Genomic DNA, 24,368 nt, shown 5'->3' with positions numbered 1-24,368 from the left:
CTATTCACATGTCCAATTAAAATAAAATGATTTGGGCAACTGCTTTTTGAGGACACCGAACTTTCCTTACATTTTTCTGCTAAATATTTGAAGCCAGATATATATTTCCTTGGGAACAACTTTTTCCCCTAATCCTGCAGATTCCTGGCTCTCTCTCAGCCCTCTTTGATTGCTATATTCACATATCAACATGTAAAGGCACATGTCCATGCTTGACAAAACACTTCTGGTGAGATGGCTTCATAGACCAAGTCTAAATGGCTAGAGAAATGGAGACAATTGTGTATATAAATCAGATGAGATCTTTGAAATCAGATCATTTTAATATGTTAGTGACTGTCTTAGTTACTTTCTAGTGCTGTGATAAAAACACTGATTAAAACCAACTTAGGGAGGAAAGGGTTTTTTTTATCCTACATTTCCCAGTCACAGTTCATTGCTGAGAGAATTCAGGGCAAGAACTCAGGACAGTAATCTGGAGCACAGACCATGGAGGAACCCTGCTCACTGGCATGCTACCCTAGCCTGTGCTTGGCCTGCTTTCTTACACAACACATAACCACCTGCCAGGGGTGGCACTGTCCACAATGGGCTGGGCTTATCCATTGTCCTGGTTTGTTTCTTCATTGCTGTGACAAAACACTGTGACGACTACCAACTTGGGGAGGAAAGGGTTTATTCAGCTTACATCTCCCAGGTCTCAGTTCATCAGGGAGCCCAAGGTAGGAACTCAGGGCAGGAACCTGGAGGCAGGAGCTGGAGCACAGGCCATGGAGGAAAGCTGCTTACTGGCTTGCTCCCCTGGCCCCTGCTCAGCCTGCTTTCTTATGCAACACAGGCCCACCTGCCCAGGGGTGGTACCTCCCACATTATTCATCAAGAAGATGCCCCTCAGACATGGCCACAGGCCAGTCCAATAGATGCAATTCCCCAGTTGAGGCTCCCTCAACCCAGGTGTGTCAAGTTGACACTAAAGCTATCCAGCACACCCATATAACTCAACAATCAAGAAAATGCCACACAGACATGGCCACAGTCCAGTCCAATGAAGGGAAATTCTCAGTTGAGGGTCTCTCTGCCCAGATGTGTCAAGCTGACAACTGAAACCTGAAACTGGAGCTATCCCCACAGTCAATACACACACACACACACACACACACACACACACACACATATATATATATTATCCCCAGCAGCTAGAGCTCACTATTTAGATCAGGCTGGCCTCAATCTGCCTCTGGAGTGCTGGAATTAAAGGAATGTACTACCATGCCCAGTTTAAACAAGACTTTATTTCTGATGTGACATTTTGCCAGGTGCTGAAGATAAATGGTGAGTAAAAGCAAATAAGTTCCCTGTCTTCATAGGTGACAGTTTAATGGTGTGTTACACACTTTTCCTAATGCACAAAATTGTGAAACTCTACAAAACGAGACTGAGATATCTATTAGTGCAAAAAATTTGATGTGACAAAAGATTCTATAAAAAGTAAAGCATCTTTTTGCCCCTTCCCAGAATATATACAATTAAGTGTACCCTAGTTTGAGAATAGGAGTGACCAGAGACAGAACATGATTGTCTTACAGGACTCTAGAGTTCAATCTGTAGGATTCGGAGCAATATAGAAATATACCCTCTTGCTTGTGTTTCTCAGCAAGTTTGGCAGATCTAGAAATTCATTCAAGCTCTGATTCTCCAGAGCTTACACACTTCTATACTTCCCTGTGACCCTGAACCTCTTAGCCCTGCACTCTTCTTTGTCTACACACATTGACATAAGGAAATCAAGGGAAGAGGCAGAATATTCAATCAGAGAGTTGTATGAATTCTGCTTTGTTTGTGAATTTTATATAGCATGAAGGACAACTATTAAAGTTGCAGTTTTGTCTTCCTATTATATATTTAGTAAACCTATATCATAATAAATGTTAGTGGCAAATTAATTTGGAAGACTATATGTGGCCAATCATTTAAATGGGAAAAAATTCAGGGCGGAAACATACAACAAAGGCCACAAGAAGTACATAAAAGACACATATTATGTACTAATCTTTTAAATAATAGGATGACATTTGCATCATTATATTATGTCATTAGGATAGAAGCCATTACATTCATTCATTCAACAGATGCTTGCTGACAATCTATTATACAAAGGCCCATGTCTTGATATATTATGTCATATATATCCTAATATACATATATATCTTATATACGAATATAATATATATTCTTTCACATATAACAGATAAACAAGTCTTATGGTCTACAAGTTTATACAGGATGGTATTTATAACTAAGAAGAGAAATTAAGGGAGCATATTTAGTAGAAGCTGAATTGAGTTTTGAGGTAGATGCTGCACCAGGCATCCTTAGGGAAGGGGACGATGGCTCTAGACGTATTCATTCTGTTTTTGTTTTGCAGCGGATATGTCTATCTTTGAGCTTTATTTTTTTCCCACTCTGACATTGTGTTGATTTTTCTTCCAATCCTCTATGCTCCTTATAGCCTGGAAATATCATAACCCTTATGTGGTTATCTGTATTTTGTGAACCCAATTAGTAAAGATAAAATATGTTTAAGACATTTCTGCCACCCTATCGGCCTCTATCCACTACTGAGCATTCTTTTCCTGACTATTATGCTAATGATTTTAAATACTTTTTTGACTTTTCAGCACAATTACGTGAGTTTGGTTTTGCCTATAGCCATGCCTCAGTAATTCCATGTTTCCTTCATATTGTTTTGCTGGAAGAAAAGGAAAAGTGAATTTATTCCATGATTTAGTAGAATTCAGTTCTGTAAACAAATGATGTCATTATGAATCTAAAGAGCATCTGGAGAAATTAACTGATGTTTGTTACTGAATGCAGACACAACACACGTCAGAGAGCTATCAGTCTTTATGATTCTGCTATTGTTATCTTTTTATAACTATAATTTGATTTTACAGAAATGTTTCCTCCAAAAGAATCTATGTACATTCAACTATTTTTGCTTTTGCTTCTCGCTTCATGTCATTTTAGAGAGACCCGCACAGTTAGAGCTTTTCTTCTATAGACACTATTCTAAGAAGGTGTGTTCATGTACACACTGGAAGAAATTTTGCTCTTACAGCTGTTTTCCATGCTATGAATTCCATGTTCCTAGTGCATGGTTATCAATGCATACTTCTTTCGTTTCTCATCTTGAATCTCAGTGTCTTCGCTACCTTTGAGCCTGGCATCTCACTGGTGCTGGCGGCATCACGAAGGCCTGGGCTGGGAGCCAAACTGAGCCTTACAAGGACACTTGGACAGGCAGACTGACATGGGTTCAATAATTAGCACAACGCTGAACACAGGCTCAATAAGGATCTGATGAATTAATGGATGGATGTGTTGCCCAGCTTCTGTAAATGCTTCATGTTGAGAACATGGGGCTAATTGGATGAGCACTGTAAATGAAACCAGGGGAGCGTTCAGGCTGTTTCTCCTCCAAAGTCAATAAACTTTTTTAAAGACTTCTTTTAGAGCTAGAAATATTTTTTTTCATTTTAATATTCATATCAATAGCTTTAACACTGTTAAAATAAATACTCTCAAGCAGTTTCTCTTTCATCTTGAATAACAGAAGATACTTTAAGAGAGGCTAGCAGGTAGTAAATTTTAAGGTAAATTTTAGGGTAACACATGATTCTATTATATAAAGTATCGCAGCTGCAAAAAAGCTATTTGTTATTCAAATAGCTCTTACTATAGAGCTGGTCTAAATTCAGCAACTCAGAGATTAAGACATATACTACAACAGTCTGAAAACCCTAGCAGTTTTTGCTTGCTATTGAGTTCTTCAAGTTTCTCCACATTGAATTATATTGTAAATCCCAAATAACTTGTAGTTAGCATATTTTTATTTGTTTCTAAGACATACTTTTATTACACAAAGCTAAGCAAGAAAAGAATACATTGGCTAGCCACAGTCATTCATATCTTGAAAGGCATGGTTACATCCACAAGTAAACATAACTTCCAAGTTTTCAAATTGATCCACAATTGCAGTAGGTTCAGTGCCAAGGCACAGCCTCAATTCTCTGGCAGGTGCCTGTGTCCATTCCATCCCCAAATCTTTATCTCAGTCACCGCTCTTCAGGAAGTAGCAACAACCTTGTAATCTTATTATTTGGGGAGAAATTTTTTTTACTTTTGAAACTTTATTCTTTCAAGAATTCCATACATGTATATAACGAGATATGATCATATCTACCCTCCATTTCTCCCTACAGCTCTCCCTGGATCACCCCACCATGTTCTTCTCTCAATGTCATGCCCTCTTCTTTTTAAAAAGAATAACTTGACAGATCTAATTAATGATGCCCATACATGCATGGGTGTAGGGCCACAGGGGCAGAGATGCCTGCCAGTGGCCACATCTTCAAAGAAGAATGATTCTCCCTCCCCCAGCAGCTATCCTCTGATAACAGTTCCTCAGTTACGGCTGAAACTTCATGAGCTCCTTCCTGGAAGAAAATATTTTGATCACTTTAAAGTCCCACTAATGGCTCATATTTAAAATACTATGATGCTATTCCACATCTTGATATTTGACTATGATTTTATTGAGTTTAAAATTTGAAGTACTGAATTCTCAAAATATAAAAAAACACATATTCATATTTCATTTAATCTCTTCCCATCTGCAGAAGTCATCATATAAAAAGTGACAGTTACACTATTTAAAATATAAGAGAAGAGAAAGAATAACAAGTTAGATGTAAGTTGGGAGCTGTACTTTGATTTGTACATTTATTGTCCACCAGAAAGCAAAGAAAACTACTTATCATGGCCCTCTCTAGGTAGAGCAGTATACAAAGAAAGGTTCCAACAGGAATACAGGAATTGCTTAAGTTGATGTTACTAATAAGTCCTATAATATATGGACATTTTTAAACTCTGAAGAAATATTATTTTCCCTGACTAATCCAATAAATCAAATTAAAACCCAGACTTTGAGACAGTTATTTGCCAGCTCACACATTCTTTCACAAGATAGATTTATGAGTTTGATCCTAATAAATTTCCTTCTTTGTATACTAAAATATGGGGTTCTTTGATAACTGGGGCTCCAGCCCCTGACTGTTTTACTTTCTCTCCTTATTCTTTGTCTCAAATCAAATATCCATGGCCCTCATCAGGCCAGGCAGTCAGGAAACTCCAAAGAGTCATGAAGCCATGATGACTGGACTCCATTCATCAGCATTTGCTGAAGTATTTTATTTTGTTCTATTTTGTCCCAACAGTGTTAAAGGCCACATTGAGCCTGTAAGGGATGAGTGGTCATCCTAATAACCTTAGTGCCCCTTTAGAAGTACACTTTATTTGACTTCTTTGGGATTTTTAAGTCATGCAGAACTTCAAGTGGAATTTTATGGCCTTGGGAATATAATTTCCCATAGGGTAGTTGGTGTCTTTGCAATTTCTGATGATGGAAGATGGACTGATATTTGTACTCACTTTGAGAGATCTTTTTCTCATACACATGAAGGCTGAAGGGTTATTACTATAGAAATCCTACCATCTGCTTCTGTGCTGACCCCTGGGATATCTCACCCCAGCTCCAGCCTGGGAATTCAAGGTTCACCTTTGTCCTCGGTTTCTTTATGCACAGAAGTGCATGAAGCTACTTCAATAAATATAATGTTTCATGTGAAGACTTTCTTTAAAAACAGTTTTTTACATGCAAAAATGTGAATTAGGGATTAGTGATCAAGACATTACTTTTAGGAAATTCAATTGATCTTTATCTACAAACACAAATAACTTTTATAATTGTCCACTACTGTCTCCATTTTCTGTCACCACTATCATTCAGTAATGCAAAATATACAAGAACAGGATCTGGGGAGATATGGTAAGGTGATTCAGAGTGTATATAAACCATTTCAATATTTCTTCATTTGGGTTGCTTTACTATAAACTCTGTTGCCATGTCTAAAATTATCATAGTTATCAAGGAATTGCTTTTTTCACAAAGTTCCCAAAAAAACAGAAAAAAGATTTAATTTGTTATGCAGTGGAATCTCTCTGGGATAGCTTACCCCTGTGAACACATCTGCCCTTTCCCTGTCTGTCTTTTAGTTAACATTTGGAAATAAGAGGGACATCAGTAGATAGCCAAGCTGGGATGAGAAGAGATATAGGAAGCCATGTGAAGTCTATCAATCTTTAACCTTGCCAAAGAGGAAGCAATATAATGTTTCCCAGAGGACAAAGTCATTTTAGTCAACACATACTAAAAGCAATGTGAAATGTGTGTGTGTGTGTGTGTGTAATATTTAAATCCTCACTTTGAATTATCTTTCTCTCTCACACAGACATGACACAGACTAAGAACCTTGATAGAATATAAATGAACGAAAAGTGAAACACGTCATTCTAAAGGAAGAAGTTTAACAGGAAAAGGGTTATGCAATTCATTTCCTGCCACTTACCTTTTCTGCGGATTGGGCTGTACCAAAAAAGATGGGGATGAAAGCTAACCAAATGATGCAGGTGGTGTACATGGTAAATCCAATAGGTTTGGCTTCGTTGAAAGTTTCTGGAACACCTCTTGTTTTAATGGCATAAACAGTACAAGTGACCATTAAGAGGATACTGTATCCAAGTGAACAAATGAGCGAGAGATCAGAAATGTCACACTTGAGCACGCCCCTGGCATTCTCAGGATCTAGTGTCCGCTGTTCTCCATAGTCAATGATGGTGTGAGGAGGATCCACAACAAACCACACGAACACTCCGAGGAGCTGAATAGAGATGAGGCTGAAGGTGATCACCAGCTGGGATGCTGGGCTAATAAACTTGGGGGCTGTGACAGATTTCTTCCCCTGCTCAAATATTCGGTGGATACGGTTTGTTTTGGTCAAAAGCGCTGCATAGCTGAAACACATACCAAGTCCTAGGAAGATCCGCCGGAAGGAGCAAATGATTGTATCGGGTGCAGCAATCATTAAAAAGGTGATCGAGTAACAGAGAAAAATGCCTGTCAGGAGCACATAACTAAGTTCCCGCCCAGAAGCTCTCACGATAGGTGTGTCATTATAGCGGACAAAGGTCACAATCACGAAGGTGGTGGCGATGATTCCCAATATTGCAATGAACACAGGTACGACGGCCCAGGGAGAATGCCACTCCAACTTGATGATGGGGATCCGCTGACAGCCTGTGCGGTTGACGTTTGGTCTTTGATCCAAAGGGCAAAGTTCGCAGGACGACTCATCCACCTGGTAGTTGTAACCCTCACAGCGCTCGCAGTGCCAGCAGCAAGGGACCCCTTTCACGGTTTTCTTCCTCTCCCCAGGCTTGCAGGGCAGGCTGCAGACAGATGCAGGGTGTGTGTGTTCTCTATTATTAGCCCACTGCATATCTTCCACCTGTGGGTATAAAAAATTAATGAGCCTTCCATTTTTTCCCCATTTATAATATACTAATCCTAGCCACAGGTTTGTAATAAATCACCAAATGCTGACAGTACAAATACAGTTTACCATAATAAGAATCTTGTTTCTTTCCCTGATATTGACTTTATAAAACTGTTAAATGATTAGGTCCAATCAATCATTCAGATTATCAACTGGATGAGTATCATTATTTTCCACTTACCTCTTCATGGTTGACCACTATGATATTAAAGAAAGGTTTATTGGCCAAACAGTTTTAGGATGAAAGCTTTAAAAACGTAAATAAAAAGCATAAAAACAAAACAAAGGGAAAAAAAGCCACTCCATTGGAAGATATTTTACAGCTAATCAGGAGAACAAATGTCAGACTCTTAAGCACTGAATTGAGACACAAAGGTTTATAAAAGATGATTCATGTCTTTCTACCATATTTGGAGAAACTCGGAGGGACACTGTCCATTTTGAAGAGAAGTGGCACAACAAATTGATCTGACTCCTCAAATAGTTGCAGAAATAATATTTTCATGGTGAGGGCATTCTGTTCAGGCTTGAAATATACATTTTACATCATATTTGCCCACTGTGAAAAATTATGCTGATTAAAATACCCACTGGAAACTGTGCAATATTACATTTTGTTTAAAGTAATGAGATCAGCACTGATGAGTGTGTCTCTTAATTTGCTCAGTGTTTGCTTTATGGCCTTGAAGCTGTACCTTCTAAATCACAGAACACTTATGTTGAAATAAAAAATCTTTCTTTTGGCAAGGTGTGGTGGCATATGCCTTTAGTCCCAGCACTCAGGAGGCAGAGGCAGGAGGAGCTCTGTGAGTTCAAGGCCAGCCTGGTCTACACAGTGAGTCCCAGGCCACCTGGGGCCACAAGGAGACCCTGTCTCAAAAAGATGAAAAGAAAAAAATAAAAGGTTCTTTTGATGAGAATGGTGCCAATCATTGAAAACTGCCCTGAATTTCTTTATCTTACTAGATATACATCAATTCAGTACAATATTAACAGAAAAGAACTGGAAATTATGGATAATAAGAAAAGCAGCTACAAAAGACAAAGTCTATAATGTAGTGGTGGTCCTGGTGAGAGCAGACAGTGACATAAACAACTTGATCTCAACAAATATTTGTGGAATGCATGGGGCAAGGAAGGCAGAAAGAGTACCACACAGCAACCTGCAGGCTAGAGAGCCAACTTGGAAATACTGAAATTTGGAAGCAGGGGATCATACAGAGAGGCACAGAAAAGGGAAGGGAAGAGTTCTGAATAAAGGCGAAGAAACTTATTTCCCCAAGGCTAACTGTATTAATAATTCTCAACAAGGGTTACTGTTGTCTGTGGTAATCATCTTTCAGGAGGCCCCCAATGTCCTCCCCTCCTAGAATCTGTGCACTCATGTGGTCCCCTCTGGCTCTGAACAGAGCTGATCTACATAAGCAATACTATGTTCAAGAAACGATGGTACATGACTTTGGGTCATAAAAGTCATTTTTAAGCCTGTTTTGTTTTCTTTTGTATTACTTATGCCAAGGGATGCGCCACCATAACATCATGAAAATTCTCAAGCCATCTTGAGGGAAGGAATGGAGTTCTCTTGTCAGCCACATTCATAGTTTACCATATATATTAGTCACCTAGAAAGGAACTGTCTCAAGTAACTTCTGGCCTTGTTAAACCTTCAGAAAACTTTGGCCCTGATTAGCATCTTGTGAGAATCCATGAGGTAGAACGCCATAGTTGAGCTGCTCCTGAATTCTCATTTACAAACATGAGGTAATAAATGTTTACTGTTTTTATTTTATATTTTTGACAATTGCATACATGTATCTAACATATATTGATTGTATTCACCCACCATTGCCCTCTCCTGTCTCCTTTCCACTCCTGATGACCCCTTTCTTCTCCCCAACTGGTCCCTTTTCAACTTCCATGTCTTTTGTTTGTTTTGGTTTGGTTTTGGTGACCCATTAAGTGTAATTAGGGTTGGTTAATGTAAACCTGTAAACTTTGGAGTGATTTGTACACAGCAATAAATACTAGCATAGTTCAAATTAAGCTTCCCCGGTCTGTTGGCCAACATCACTCCTACATCAGCAGGGTGATCTATGGAGAAAGTACATCCAGTAGCTAAAACGCACCTTAAATGTACCAAATGTGCAATGCCAGCACTACCCTCTGCCTCCTTTCAGGTTGCCTCTCTTTGACACAAGGTGACTGAGAATGTTCTTCAAACAACAACTAAGAATACTTTCCTAATTGAATGAATCTTCATTGAACTGTTGAAGGAAGAGAACTGTAATCCCTAAGCTCAGCACTTGCAGGGAACAGTCTAATCTACTCAAGATTATAAAGGATTAATGTGTCTTTAGTTTCAAACATTCTCCCTTGAGAAAGAAGACCCTACTTCATGTGACCTCAGGTCACCCAAGACTATTAGAGCTATCCTGTCTACTCACCATTGAGGAAAATTAACTAATAACAATTCAACTAATATCTGATTAGCTTTTAATTACTTAAAAGGATTATTTTGATTACTTGGAGGGTTTCAGCAAGAAAGAAAAGAAATCTTGAATCAGAAGCATATGGTGGCTTTTCTCAAAATTATTTAAATCAAAACCAGTCCATTTGAGGCTGAAATACTGATTTTTAGACCATAATAAATACACTCATAAGATAACAAAATACATTTGAAGGTTATGTTTCAAAGGTAATTATTATAAAACCCAAATTTAATTTTGTCTGGAACTTCTTGATATTCTAGTCTAAACATGAAATTAAAATCAGTCAAAAAAAATCTCAAACACATTAAAATACCTGATTGACAGAAGGAAAGTTATCACCTATAACCACATTTGCTATGTTAACTCTCAACACATTTTATTTTAAAAAGGAGGTAAGACATATTCACAAAGAAATATGGCTGCTCTAGGAACCACGCTGACACAATAAATTAAAATGAAAATTTCCTTAGTAAGTTTTCTGTGTAATGAACCAATGGAAAGTGTTTTTCATGAGTCAACAATAAAACTATAAGGTTATAGCTGAGCATGCTGGCTCACACCTGCAATTTTAGAACTTGAGAGTCTGACGCAGGCTTTCTGCCAAGGGTTTTAGGCCAGCTTGGCTGCATCCTGAGCTCCAGGCCAGTCTGTGTCAAAATACAAACAAAAAAAAAAATTACATAATATGTCACAGTTTTTTATTTGTTTATTTGCGGGTGTTTGTTAGTTTGTTTGTTTGTTTCAGACCGGGGTCTCCCTATAACCCCAGCTGGCCTGGAACTTGCTATGTAGCTCTCAGAGAGATTCACCTCCCTCTATCTCCCAAGTGCTGGGATTAAATGCATGTACCACCACACCTGGCTCATGCCACAGTTTTTAAGAATGGAGAATGTTATTTAAATAAAATCAGTTTAGGCAATATATGTCATACTTTTAATACTATTTTTATTGATTCATTGAGAATTTTATGCAATGCATTTTGATCATATTCAGATCTCCTTCCTCTCTGATCCAACCCCTCTCCCTATCACCCCCCTCACTTCACAGTCTCTATTATTTTTTTAAGGCCTTTGGATTCTCATTTGTGTTTTCCAAATACTCTTTGGTGTGAGTTTATTCCCTGCAACCTGATCAACCTACCCAGGCTCATACCCTTAAAGAATATGGACTCTTCCTCTCCCAAAAGCTATCAATTGCCAACAGTTCCTCAGGCTGAGGAGGGAAGAGGGGGGTTAAGGGTTAAGGAGAGAGAGAGGGAGAGAGAGAGGGATGGAGAGGAAGAGGGAGAGAAAGAGAGAGGGAGGGAGAGAGAAAGAAAGAGAGAAATAAGGCAGTATGAAAAAACAGAGGGAAATGTGTTAGCTCAAATACCCACTGAAAAATACACATACAACATCTGAACATGAGTGCATGTGTGTACCTGAAGGCTATTGTATTAGTCACTTTTCTATTGCTGTGATAGAAACACTGACCAAAGCAATTTATGAAAGGAAGAATTAATTTGAGCTTATGGTTCCAGGGGAATTACAGTCTGTCTTGGCAGGGAGGCATAGTGGCAGAAGTGGCTGGAGGAGGAGCGGAAGCTAAGCTCTCACATCATCTCACAGGCACAGGAAGCAAGAGCACAACTGGAGATCCTCCTGCAAGGCTTAAGAACTCTCTAAGCCCACCCCCAGTGATGTGCTTCCTCCAGAATAACCACAACCTCTAATGCTTCCCAAAACATCGCCACCACCTGGGGACAAAATGTCCAAATACTTGGAGCCTGTGGGGGACATTTTTCATTCAAACTACTACAGCTATATAACAAGAAACTGTCAGACATAAGAAACCTCCCTTTGAGTTGTTCCTCAGGACAGTCCAAGAGACTCCCCAAATAGCACAGGCTATTACCACACTCTTGATTACCTCCCAGAACTTGAAGGTAAGACCAATTGCTAAAGACAGGACATACTTTGGACACAGGACTTGGAGCAATGGAGCTGGAACTGATATGGAAGTCTCTTCCCTGAATACTAGATCTCATAGTTCTGGAGGACATTATGCAAGCTGCTAAGGGAGAAAATCAATCAATGGCTCAACCCCAGTTTTAAAGCCTAAAAACCACAACAGTGGCTGGCACAGCAAACTATATTGGTGTAAAGTGGCACTTTTATCTTGGGGGTAATCACCAGCTATCTAATTGGACTTAAAACCCTCTCAATGGGAGAGAACTCATGTGGCATTATCAACATAGGCAAATACATATGGCTGAAGAGGTCATAGATTCTAGAAAAAATCTCTACCTCTGTCACATCCCTAGACAAATATAATATGCTAAATATGGATCCTTATATTTATAACAAGTATACCAGTCACCACTCATCAGAGAAGCTTCTTTTTGCAAAAGATGGAAACTATCACAGAGTTCTACAACTAGTCAAACACAGAGATCTTTGGGATGTCTTTGGGATGTCCAGCCCTAAGTGACACATCCACAATGCAACCTCTACACCTAAGGTAAATGCAACATAGCAGAACAGGGGGAAGAGAAAATATCAACACATCTCTCAACTCTCACCAGTGAAGCTTTCTCATGGAATAGAGGGTGACGTGCACAGGCCACAAAATGAGTAGGCAAATGTGAGTATCACTCTTTCCTAAATCTGCTTGTTTACTAAAATATTTCATCTACAGTTTCAAGGCATGTAGTTTGAGGAGACGAGTCACCTGTCATATATGTTGCAGTGATACTGGAAAGATCTCACAAGTTAAGCTCTTCAAACCTACTTTGTGAATAAAAAATAAAAGATGGGGAGAAATTCATACTATCCCTCCATTTATGACTGAGCAGCAGCACCAGGAAGAGGGAACCCACTCTCTTGTCTATAACTAGGTATTGTTTTGTCTGAAAGATTGTGAACAGCAATAAGTAAAACATCAGCCCCTCTGCCTCTTGTCTAGACCTGCTGTGTGTTGCTTTGATATTTCTACAACCTCAGTTCTTACTACTGTTTTCTAGTAATTAGAATATGAGTAGTCTATGTTTAATTCTTGTTCTACACAGAGGAAGAGAGTCTTCAGCTCTTGACCTTGAACCTGGAGAAAGCAATGCATGAATTGTAGGAGTTGAGTTATGCATTTTGGAATGGGTGGATTAAGGAAGAACGAAGGAAATCATATTTATAATATTTTTGCTGAGATGCAACAACCCTGTAATGGAGCTTCTTTCCAACATTCTGCATACACATATCCCCAAAGGACAAGCAGTATTTCCATGAGAATATTGAAGCAGAATCTCCTTCAGTTCTAAATTTATGATAATTTAAAGACTATGGAGCAATTATTTTTAATCATAAACCACTGGAGTATGATTGTGTTACTAAGTTTACTATTATATATTCAAAATGACAAAATTGGAGTTTCAACTATTTTCTTCAATATTTTTCATTTAGGAATAATGCATCTAAATTTTTTATGAAAATTACTATTTTAAATTCTCAAAATGGTTTAGTGCGTTTTTTTCTTATTATTTGACAATATTCACAGTTTGTATGTTGAACTTAACTCAGCTACATGTTAAACTGAATTTAAATATCACCTATGAAAACTGCACTAAATACATAGTGCCAGTGCTTTATGGTAAGTAAATTCAATTAAATGAGTCTTCCATTACTCATGAGATGTACAAATTAATGATAAGAAAGTCATCTCAGGACTAACCCCCAGTGGCAATTCTGTAAACTTTAGAATATTCCATCTAATTACTCATATTTCTTATTTTTCCTCAAATAACTTGATTCTCAGTACAGGCATAAACTAAAACAAATCATTATAAAAGACTCTGTGATAATTTAAACATCATACACAATAATTTTTCAGTAAAAGACTTTTCCATTTTAATATTCCATATGATTTAATGGATATCTAACTGAATCCATAGAAGGTTTAGGAAATAGATATCTACAGACCACTAAGAGATATACAGAGGGGTTTGGAATTGATATTTTCAGTAAAACCAGTTCATATTACTAAGCATGTGAAACACAAAGATAACAAGAACTTGAATTATAATAATATTGAATGCTTATTGAGGATCTACAATGAGTCTAAAGTGTTTTAAGAATTTAGCATTGCTAGCACCCAGCTATGAGAGAGGACATGTGACATTTGTCTTTCTGGGCCTGAATTATCTCACTTATGATGCTTGTTTTCAGTTCCATCCATTTAACTGTGAATTTCATAATTTTTTAAAGATATGACTAATTTTCCATCTTATATATGTACATGCTACCTTTGAAATCTTAGCTATTCATTTTTCAACTTGAAAATCTAAAGAGGTCAAGAAACTAATAGCCATAGGTGGGCTTTTTGGAGGGGAGGTAAAAATGCAGTGATGTAAATGGGGAAAGGGGAATAATACAGTAGGAAAGGATAAATGATGTGGGGAATGGGAGGGTAGGGCAGAGGAGGGAGTATAGGGAGGGACGACCAACACTGAAGGTCTTCAGAAGAAAGCCATGTGGAAACCTACTACTATCGAAGCTATATATATTATAAAAATAGACCAAAAAAGCTACTTTATAAGGGGGGGGCACTGCCCCTACTAGCCACCAAAGGTTTGCAAATTAAAATCCCAAAGCCATAAATGGACTCTGTCTTATAGAGCTACTGATGAAGGGTCCCATAGACCTTCAAACAATACTGATAATTGCCCCTGCTCTTGGTTACCCACCAAGATCTTACCCACGATAGGATTCTATTATTGAAGACACTATACACATGATCTGTAGAGCAAACAAGAAAAAAAATCAAGCATGTGCTGACTCATCTCTTGTCTAGTTTCCACAGTGCTGGTAGGTGCTATGCAAGCTACCTGAAGAGAAAATTTATCATAAACTTTACCCAATTGTGAATCTCAAAAGCTACGAAACCAACTAGCCTTGAAAGATATGTCTACTAGTACAATAGTGGCATGAATATTATAAGACTAACTAACTAGTTTCTAATTGGATTTAAGGTTTGTTTCATTGGATGGAGCCTAAACCTGAACCTGATACCAGGCCTAGTAACCTGAGGCTAGTACACGGGCCATGGGAGACAGCCTAATACAATTATTCTGGTAAATTGATATAGTATTAAACTGATTTCTAATGGATTATTGTTATATCCATAGAGTAATAAATCTCTCAACTCTTAGCAGAGAAGCATCCTTAAACATCAGATGGTGATTAACACAGAGAACCACAACAAGTCAACATGCAAAGAATAAGAGGCTGCAGAGTGTTTATCCCTGAATAGGACACCTATATCAAATTTCTGCCTCACAGTTCTCAGAAAGGGGGCAAAATACTTGTAAAAGTCAGATGAAATAGATGACCACAAGAAAACAGAGTTTTCTAGATAGCTGGTTAGCTTCTGTTATGAATTCACAGCAATGGTAACAGCATGCACAATTCCCACATATGCTTGAGCCAGACAAAAATCCCATCATAGACATGGGGAAGTGGGTAAGTAACCCCTACCCTACCTGAAGAATTATTGGCAACTGATGGCAGCTTTGAAACAGAGATTCAGTCTTGTTTAAGGGTGAGACTCTTGGGAAGTTAACCAGGCTTGGTGAATGAGCCCACACAGAAGGACATTTAGGGACACAAACATGACTATACATCTTAATACACACACACACACACACACACACACACACACACATTAGAGTACAGGAAATTTGGTGGGGAGTTAATAATGGGCAGTGCAGATAACCGATGGGATTCAAATATAGCCAAAATATATTGGAAGAAATTCATAAAAATTCAGTTAAAAAGGAAAATTAAATAACTTAGCATTGAAAGTTATAACAATCCAGACTGCCAGAGAGTTCCAAGTTCTGGCCTCCCTCTGGCCTCCCTCTGGCAGAGGACCACTACCTGAGAGTGCCTGGATCCTGCCTCTATGTGATGGTGAGCTTCCCTTATTGCACCATACCCATCCCCCTACCTGAGATTTCTGAGGCCCCTCTCAAGGCCCCAGGGTAGACATGGCTTTGGTAGGATAAAGCTGAGATCCTAGCAGACAGTCTGAGAGGGAGAGTTTCAACCTCCATTGGTGTAGCAGCTCTGATCTCAGCAGACCACCAAAGAGTGCTGAAGACTTCTGGTGTCTCTCTGGCCTCTCTCTGGCATAAGGGCTGAGAATGCAGGGGACTGCCTGAGAGCGCCCGGATCCTGCATCCACATGGTAAAGGAAGCTTGAGTGTATCTGACTGGAATGTGAATTGGGCTTCTTTGGGTGCTCCTGAATAGCTGAGCTGAAGCCATCAGTTCCCTCCAAATTAAACCTGAGAGAACCTGAACCCTGTGCTAACCAGCTTTATATAACCAAAAAAGAAAGGATCTAGGCACCTCGATAATACAAACAGGAGCATACTTCCACTTAATTCTCATATCAGAATTATAAACAACAAAAGAAATTCACATCCCAAGATCACAGTGAAAGAATAAAAAAGGAAAGCCAAAACACTATGTCCCCACCAAACTCCACCAATCCTGTAGAAGAGTTCTACAAGGAGAACCCCCTAGAGATAACCCAGGACACTGAATTTAAAAGAACACTCATAAACATGACCAAGGAATTCAACGAATTTGAAGAAAACATGAACAAACAAATCGAAGAACTAAAAGATAGGGATAAACTTCTGAATGAATTCACAAAAGAGATAGAAACATTGAAGAAAACTCAAGCAGAAATGAAGAAGGAAGTGCAAAACTCAATAAGCCAACTTGAAACAACAGGGGAAAGGCTCACCACTAGAATGAATGAAATGGAAAACAGAATATCAACACTGGAGGATAAAGTTGAAGAATTGGACCACTAAAGCAAAGATGATGGAAAATTTAAAAAAACACAGGAATGGAATACACAAGAGATGTGGGACACCATGAAAAGACCTAATCTATGGATCATAGGAATAGAGGAAAAAGAATTTCAGGTTAATGATGTTGACCAGACCTTAAACAGGATCGTAGAAGAAGAGAGTTTCCCAAAATTAAGGAAAGACATCCCCATACAAATACAGGAAGCACATAAAACATCAAATAGGATCAGAAAAGAAACTCCCCATGACATATCAGAGTAAAAACACTAAGTGTACAGAACAAAGAGAGAAAACTGAAAATAGCAAAAGAAAAACAAGTCACATACAAAGGAAAGCCCATCAGAATTACAGCTGACTTATCAATGAAAATTATGAAAGCCTGAAGAGGCTGGACCAAGGAGTTTCCAGTTCTACATGATAATAGATGCCAGTCCAGAATACTTTACTCAGCAAAAATGTCTATTATGGTTGAGGGGGAAAGAAAACTCTTCCATGACATGAATAGCCGAAAGAATGCATGTTCACAAAACCAGTCCTTAAAAGAATACTTGAGAATACAGAGAGCAGAGAGAGTAATAACTATACCCCAGGGGCAATGAAAGAAAACTAATAAAGCTAGAATCTAGGAAACACAAAATTAGAGAACACAAACAGCAATCAAAATGATGGCAACTAATGCATATCTTTCAATAAGAACCTTAAATATGAACATATTAAGCTCCCCATTCAAAAGACACAGGCTAAGTGAATGGATTAAGAAACAAAATCTCTGTTGTCTGCAAGAAACCCATTTCACCTTTAAGAACAGGCACTACCTTAAGGTAAAAGGATAGAAAAGAATATTCTAAGCAAATGGCACTAAGAAACAAGCAGGAGTTGAAATTCTAATATCTGACAAAATAAACTTCAAAGTAAAGCTAATCAGTAGAGATAAGGAGGGTCACTTCATTCTGATGAAAGGAACACTTAACCAAGAAGATAGTACAATCCTTAACATATATGCACCAAACTCTGGTGTACCCAAATTCATAAAAACAACAATACAGGACTTTAAGACACAGACTAACCCCAACTCAGTAGGGGACTTCAATAACTCACTGTCTCCATTATACAGGTCAACTGGACAAAGAATAAACAGAGAGATGTCTGAATTAAATGATACCATATATCAAATGGACCTAAGAGACATCTTTTGATTATTCTACCCAAGCACCAAAGAATACACTTCCTACCCAGCAGCCCATGGAACTTTTTCAAAAACTGACCACATACTGGGCCATGAAACAAACCTCAACAAATACAAAAAAATTGAAATAATTCCATGGATTCTATTGGACCACAGTGCAATAAAGCTCAAAATCAACACTGAACAAAGCCCTAGTCACTACATGAACTCCTGGTGATTGAACAACACACTCCTAAACAATGAGTATGTCAAAGGAGAAATTAATAAAGAAATAAAAGAATTCCTGGAATTCAATGAAAAGGACAATACAATATAACACAACCCCTGGAATACATTAAAAGCGGTCCTAAGAGGGAAGTTTATAGCTCTAAACACCTACATTAAAAAATTAAGGGGCTGGAGAGCTGGCTCAGTGGTTAAGAATACTGACTGGTCTTGCAGAAGACCCAGGTTCGAATCCCAGCACCAACATGGCAGCTAACAACTCTCTGTAACTCCAGTTCCAGGGGATCCAACAGTCTCTTCTGTCCTCCACGGGCATTGCACGACATGGGTGCACTTATATATATGCAGGCAATGCATGCATACACTTAAAACAAAAATAATAAATATTTTTTATAAAGGATATTTATAAAAAAAATTAGAAAGAGCCCAAATAAATGACTAACACAAATAAATGACTTAAAATTGCAATTGAAGACACTTGAAAAGCAACAGCACATGAAGCCCAAATCCAGGAGACAAGAATAACAAAAATCAGAGCAGAAATTAATGAAATAGAAGCAAAGAAAACAATACAAAGAATCAATGAATCTAAGAGCTGGTTCTTTGAAAAGCTAAACAAGATAGACAGACCCTCAGCCCAGTTAACTAGAAGAAAGAAAGAGCAAATCCAAATCAACAAAATCAGAGATGAAAGGGGAAATATCACAACAGACACCCAGAAGATCCAGACCATTACAGGGAATATTTTAAAAACCTATACGCTACTAAACAAAATGGATGGATATCTGAAATCATGGGAACCACCAAGTTAAACCAAAGTTAAACAGACCAATAACATATAAGGAAATTGAAACAGTAATACAAAATCTCCCAACCAGAAAAGTCCAGGCCCAGATAAATTTACAGCAGAATTCTACCAGACATTTAAAGAAGACCTCCAACCAACACTACGTAAATTACTCAAAATGATAGAAACAGAGAGAAAACTCCCAAATTCCTTCTATGAAGCCAGCATCACTCTAACACCCAAACTAGATAAAGACACAACCAAAAAAGAAAACTATAGACCCATATTTTTAATGAACATAGATGCAAAAATTCTCAACACAATACTTGCAAACCATATACAGACACACATCAAAAAGATCATTCACCATCATCCAGTAGGCTTTATCCCAGAGATGCAGGGATGGTTCAATATACGCAAGTCAATAAATGTCATTAATCATTTAAATGGACTCAAAGACAAAAACCACATTGTCATCTCAATAGAGGCAGAAAAGGCATTTGATGAAATTCAGCATGCATTTATGTTCAAACTCCTAGAGGGAATTGGACTGAAGGGAACATACCTCAACATAATTAAAGCTATATACAACCATGTTTGTTGCTGCTCTTTTCACAATAGCTAAGAAATGGAAGCAACCTAAGTGCCCCTCAACTGATGAATGGTTAACAGAAATGTGGTATATTTACACAATGGAGTTCTATCCAGCAGTAAAGATAGACGAAATAATGAAATTTGCAGGTAAATGGCTGGATCTAGAAACTGTTGTACTAAGAGAAGTAACACAGACTCAGAAAAACAAATGAGGTATATTCTCCCTCATATGTGGGTCCTAGCACCAAATTCTTTTAAATTCCAGGTCCTTTTAATAAGATGATGATATACAGCAGTACCTTCTGCATGAAATAACTACCATCATCATGACTTCAGTTGAGCCTGATCACTAAACATCATAAAAATTGGGCTTGTTCAGGGTTGTGCTCATTCATTAAAGGAGGGCCAAGCAGAGTCACTGGACCCTCACTGGATTATTCAGCCACTCTTCCCAGCCAACTGTATGTAATTTGACCCATAAGTTGTAATGATTACATTCAACTGTATATAATCACACATGGCCTCCTGGATTTGGGGAGGGAAAGTATACAGTTTGGGGAAGGCTAGGAAAAGAAGGCATGACTCATGCTGGGTAAAGGCTTTCCAGGGTACATACCCTCAGGTCATACATATACCTCAGCAACCCCTCAGTTATCTTAGAAAGTAAGCTCAATAAATTCATTGGTTCCCCAGTAAAACTTTAATCAAACATTGGCTTGACATTAGAACCTTAAAAGGGAATAATCATTGCTTAGCATCCCTAGGAAATGAAGTCTCACAACAGATGGAAAATTTATTTGTTAATGCTATTATGTTTCATAATTATTTTTAAAAAAAAAATAAAATGAGAATGTAAAAGATGTTAAAAGGATATGGGAATTGAGATATTTTCCAAAATAGAAAAAATGAGGCAGCCTAAGCAAGTGATGAAGGTCTGTGTAGGTTTGTTATGATATATAAGGGATGAGACAGAAATAATATACACATAAGCTTAAAATTTCTGTCGTCATAGTTTTGTTCCAACTAGTGTAAGGAACAAAATATATATCTAGTCAAGGTTTATCTGAGAATATTTGGTTTTTCACCCAAGACTTGTCTACATAGCACATGATAATTAAAAGTACCAGACTGGTGGAACTAATCTATTGGATGTTTAACAGCCATAGTTTAAGGCCTATACTATTGTGGTTAGAAGGACTTAAAGGACAGTTTTTGCCCCTTGCCCTCCAAGGTTGACTAAGTTCCAGGGGACTATGGAACATCTCTCAAAATGTCCTGTAACTGTGGTGAGTCACCTGTCCTCTTGTTCAGGGAGGCCTTGGAGATCCCACGAGATAGACTTGAACCAATGTCCAGTCTACAAAGAGGAGCGTCAACTCAGAGGCAACATCTCATTCATGCTTCCAAGTGAAGCCAGACATGGTTGAGCAGGACCTTTGACTTATCTTCATATAGATGGAACTGGTAAAAGAAAGGAACCAGGGGCTCCTCCCAAGCCCATGTGACCCCCGAGGAAGAGATCCTCAAACGACCTTGAGTATAAAAATAAATTGATGTATTTGGGCCAACTGTATGGTCTTAAAAACCCAAAAGGGAAGTATAACCAAAGAGGAGAGTCATCAGTATGTTTCTTTATGAGTTCAAGGGATTACACTTCCCAGACATTAGGCTTAAGTCTACATAAAATGTTATTTAGACAATTATTTTTCATTGATTATTTTGTTTCTAACCAGAAAATGCTGTTCAGATGTAAGACTTCAAATCTTGGTCTCCAACACTATAGTGCCCACTATAGCTAAGGGAGACAACCAGCTATTGTTCTAGAATGATGGCTAAATTTGTTTTCTCCCCCTATCTAGAAGCCTTTGAGAGGGAACTGACACTGATTCTAACCACTCCAACAGCTATCAAAATACTTGAAAGCAAATCCTAAATCCATCACTCCAGACTCCAGCCTTGGAAGACAAAAGAAAAATGAGGAGGAAACCAACAGAGGGATGCTTTTGAAAGCCCTTGTCAAGAAATTCCAATGGACTCTCATATGACCAATTGATAATTGCCCTGTTCTGACTTTTTTCTAGTTCCCTGTCTAGAACTTGTAATGCTAATTACTCTTGCCTTTACTTCTCTTTCGCATCTCCTACTCACTATTCAAGGCCTTTCTTTTCCCCTTAGAATTTGGGAGTCTTTTAAATAGACCCACTGAAGTCTTTAGAAATTGTTTAGATTTTAATTTGGGAGTCTTTTAGATAGTCCCACTGAAGGGGTACTCCAATTGCTTTACCCTGCATCCCTGTTCAGCATGGAGAAGCCAGAGTGGTCTGTGTCCCAATTTCATATTGGTAATTGGGTAACCTCTTCAGAGGATGGTGTGATAAGAATAGGAGGTAGGAATTGGCTAGACAGTTAGGATAAAAATACCCCAAAGAAATTAGCAAGTTTCTTGGCTAAAAGTCAAAATGTCCTTGGGCCTCTTAACAACCTACTCCATTCCAAAGGCCAAAAATGTAGGAAATATTTCAGAGCTTGTATCTAATCCTTAAAAGATTTTTAGGGTTACCTCTTCAGAGGAGGTATGTTAGAGTAGCCAAAAGCCCCCATAAAAATAAATAAATAAATAAATCAGAGAAGAAGAAAGAGTACATGAAGTTATCAGAAAAAAGTGATGGGGAGATATGGGAGGAGTTGGAGGGGAGGGAGTGGGCATGGATTTGATTAAAACACCTTATATGCATATATGAAATTCTCAATAAATTATTTATTTAAAAAATAGAAAAATAAATGCATTGATCACACGATAAATCATGCCAAATTAGCATTTAAAAATTCTACCCATTGACATTTCCAACAATAAGGTGCTCCTGTTTCTCTTCAATCTGGTCAAACATTGAGGAGAATGAACTTCCCAGATCTGAAGGTGTGGTGGAGACATCTTGTTTTCACTCACAGTTTTGGACAAAGAGTGGCCCTGGATCAGTTATTGGCATTTCTTTTCTGTGAACTGCTTGTTCATGTTCTGTTTTCCTTCTTTTACTTTTAATTGTTCATGTGTAAATGATTTATACGGGGTTTTTAAAATATTAAAACAAATTCAATACCTTGTCTGAAAAAAAAAAGTTTCAATAATCGTGTGGGTCAGATATTTCCTTCCCATTTTGTTTCAGAAGGCATGAGACAGTAGATAATAGGCCTCCTAACACACTGCCATTTAATGAGGGTAAGTAGATTCAAGTCCAGGAGACCAGAAGCAACACAGTCAATCACATTTTGTTGCTGTTCTGTGATGCTCCCAGGGCAGTACATGACACAGAAGACAGCTAAAATTTAGGAAAACTGGCCAAATTAGGTACATCTAGAGTTGGAGACTTGGGAGACAGGAATAGAAGTAGGAATAAGATTTTTAACATAATAATCTAGGTGAAGGAGTTATACCAGAAGAATCAGTTTACTAGGAATGGAAAAGAAAGGATAGAAAATGAGCAATATACTTTATTTATTTTTTTAATTTCAAGTGTTTTTTTTTCACAGAGGACATGCTATAATTTGGATTTTAAGTGTCTCACAGAGCTCCATATGGTAAAACTTTAGTCCCCATCATGGCTCTTTAGGGAAGAGGTAGAAACTTAGAGATGGGTCTAGTCTTGTCTTTGAAGGTTGTGCCTTCCAACAGTGACTATGCAGCCGTTGTTCCCTTCTCTCTCACTCCTCTCTCACTTTGATTTTCACATCCTTCCATTGCCATCTGACAACCCCTCCAGGGGGCTTTTTTAAAGCAAAGGGTTCATTTCATCAGTGGCTGAAAATCCTTTTCTCTTGCGTATACCATGCATGTTACAGTAGTGCAAAGATAGCACTAGACACGTAGGAGAATTTGAAAAACTGTTTCATAGTTTGAGACTCACTACAGCCTAGTGAGTCCTTTCCCCTTATCATAATTACAGTGAAAAAACTCTCTGCTTAGGAGCTCTCTATTTCTCTCCACATAAGACCATCACAGGTTACTCTAACCACTTAGCAACTTTTATTCAAAGCAGTCCTAAATGGCACTGTTCCTCCAAGTGAGCGTCTGGTTTGTTGGTTGAAAGATACCTGTCATACTTGGAACTGGAGCATTGCCAGACACTAAGTGAGCATGAAAATTCTGGGCTTTTATTTTTCAACCTTTGTCTCTATTTGGATGACAGAATTCTGTCAGTCTAGATGATACCCTCCCAGCAGGAGATCTGACAACCCAAATTCAGGCATGTTTGGATTTACCAACCTAAAATTAAGTGTCTAAGTATTTGGGTATTGGGTGATTTCCAGTAAAACTTCATAAAAGCAAAAGTACCTATGTAAACAGTGTTTTAAAAGAACTTTTATTTTTCCAGAAATATGAATGAGAATCCAATGTTCATCAGGTACTGGAGAAAATTTTCTTGATGAAAAAAATATGAAACAAATAGGAGGTAAAAGTGTGTTAGAGAAAAGAGGCAATTCACCGAGCAGAAAGCAACTAAAACTTAAATGATTTCAGAGATACTAATTTTTACATTTATTTTTGTATTTTTTTTATGTGTGTGTGTGGTGTGCATGAGGGGTGTGAGATCAGAGAACAACTTGTAAGAGTCCATTTTCTCCCTCTACAATGTGTATTCTGGGGATCAAACTCAGGTCCTTAGTCTTTGTGGCAAACACCCTTTTCTGCTGACCCCAGAGATGTTTTCAAATGCAAGCATAAAACAATCAAAAGCTGCTATGATGCTCAAGAATTCAGAGAGCATGTAAAAAGGTATAAATT

General features: G+C 38.1%; 1 protein-coding gene across 1 annotated transcript in view; it reads right to left on the bottom strand.

The window, feature by feature from the left end:
• The window catches only part of Grm8 (glutamate metabotropic receptor 8), a 905,007-nt gene that overhangs the window by 81,662 nt on the left and 798,977 nt on the right, over positions 1 to 24,368 (bottom strand). The window contains exon 9 of the mRNA XM_029570028.1: positions 6,468 to 7,406. Within this exon, the coding sequence (XP_029425888.1) occupies positions 6,468 to 7,406 (939 nt within the window). The remainder of the gene's footprint in view (positions 1 to 6,467; positions 7,407 to 24,368) is intronic.

Source organism: Nannospalax galili, unplaced genomic scaffold (assembly GCF_000622305.1).
Source record: "Nannospalax galili isolate Female #2095 unplaced genomic scaffold, S.galili_v1.0 scaffold660, whole genome shotgun sequence".
NCBI lineage: Eukaryota > Metazoa > Chordata > Mammalia > Rodentia > Spalacidae > Nannospalax > Nannospalax galili.
The sequence above is the reverse complement of the archived record's forward strand: the minus strand, read 5'-3'. Positions and strand labels throughout refer to the sequence as shown.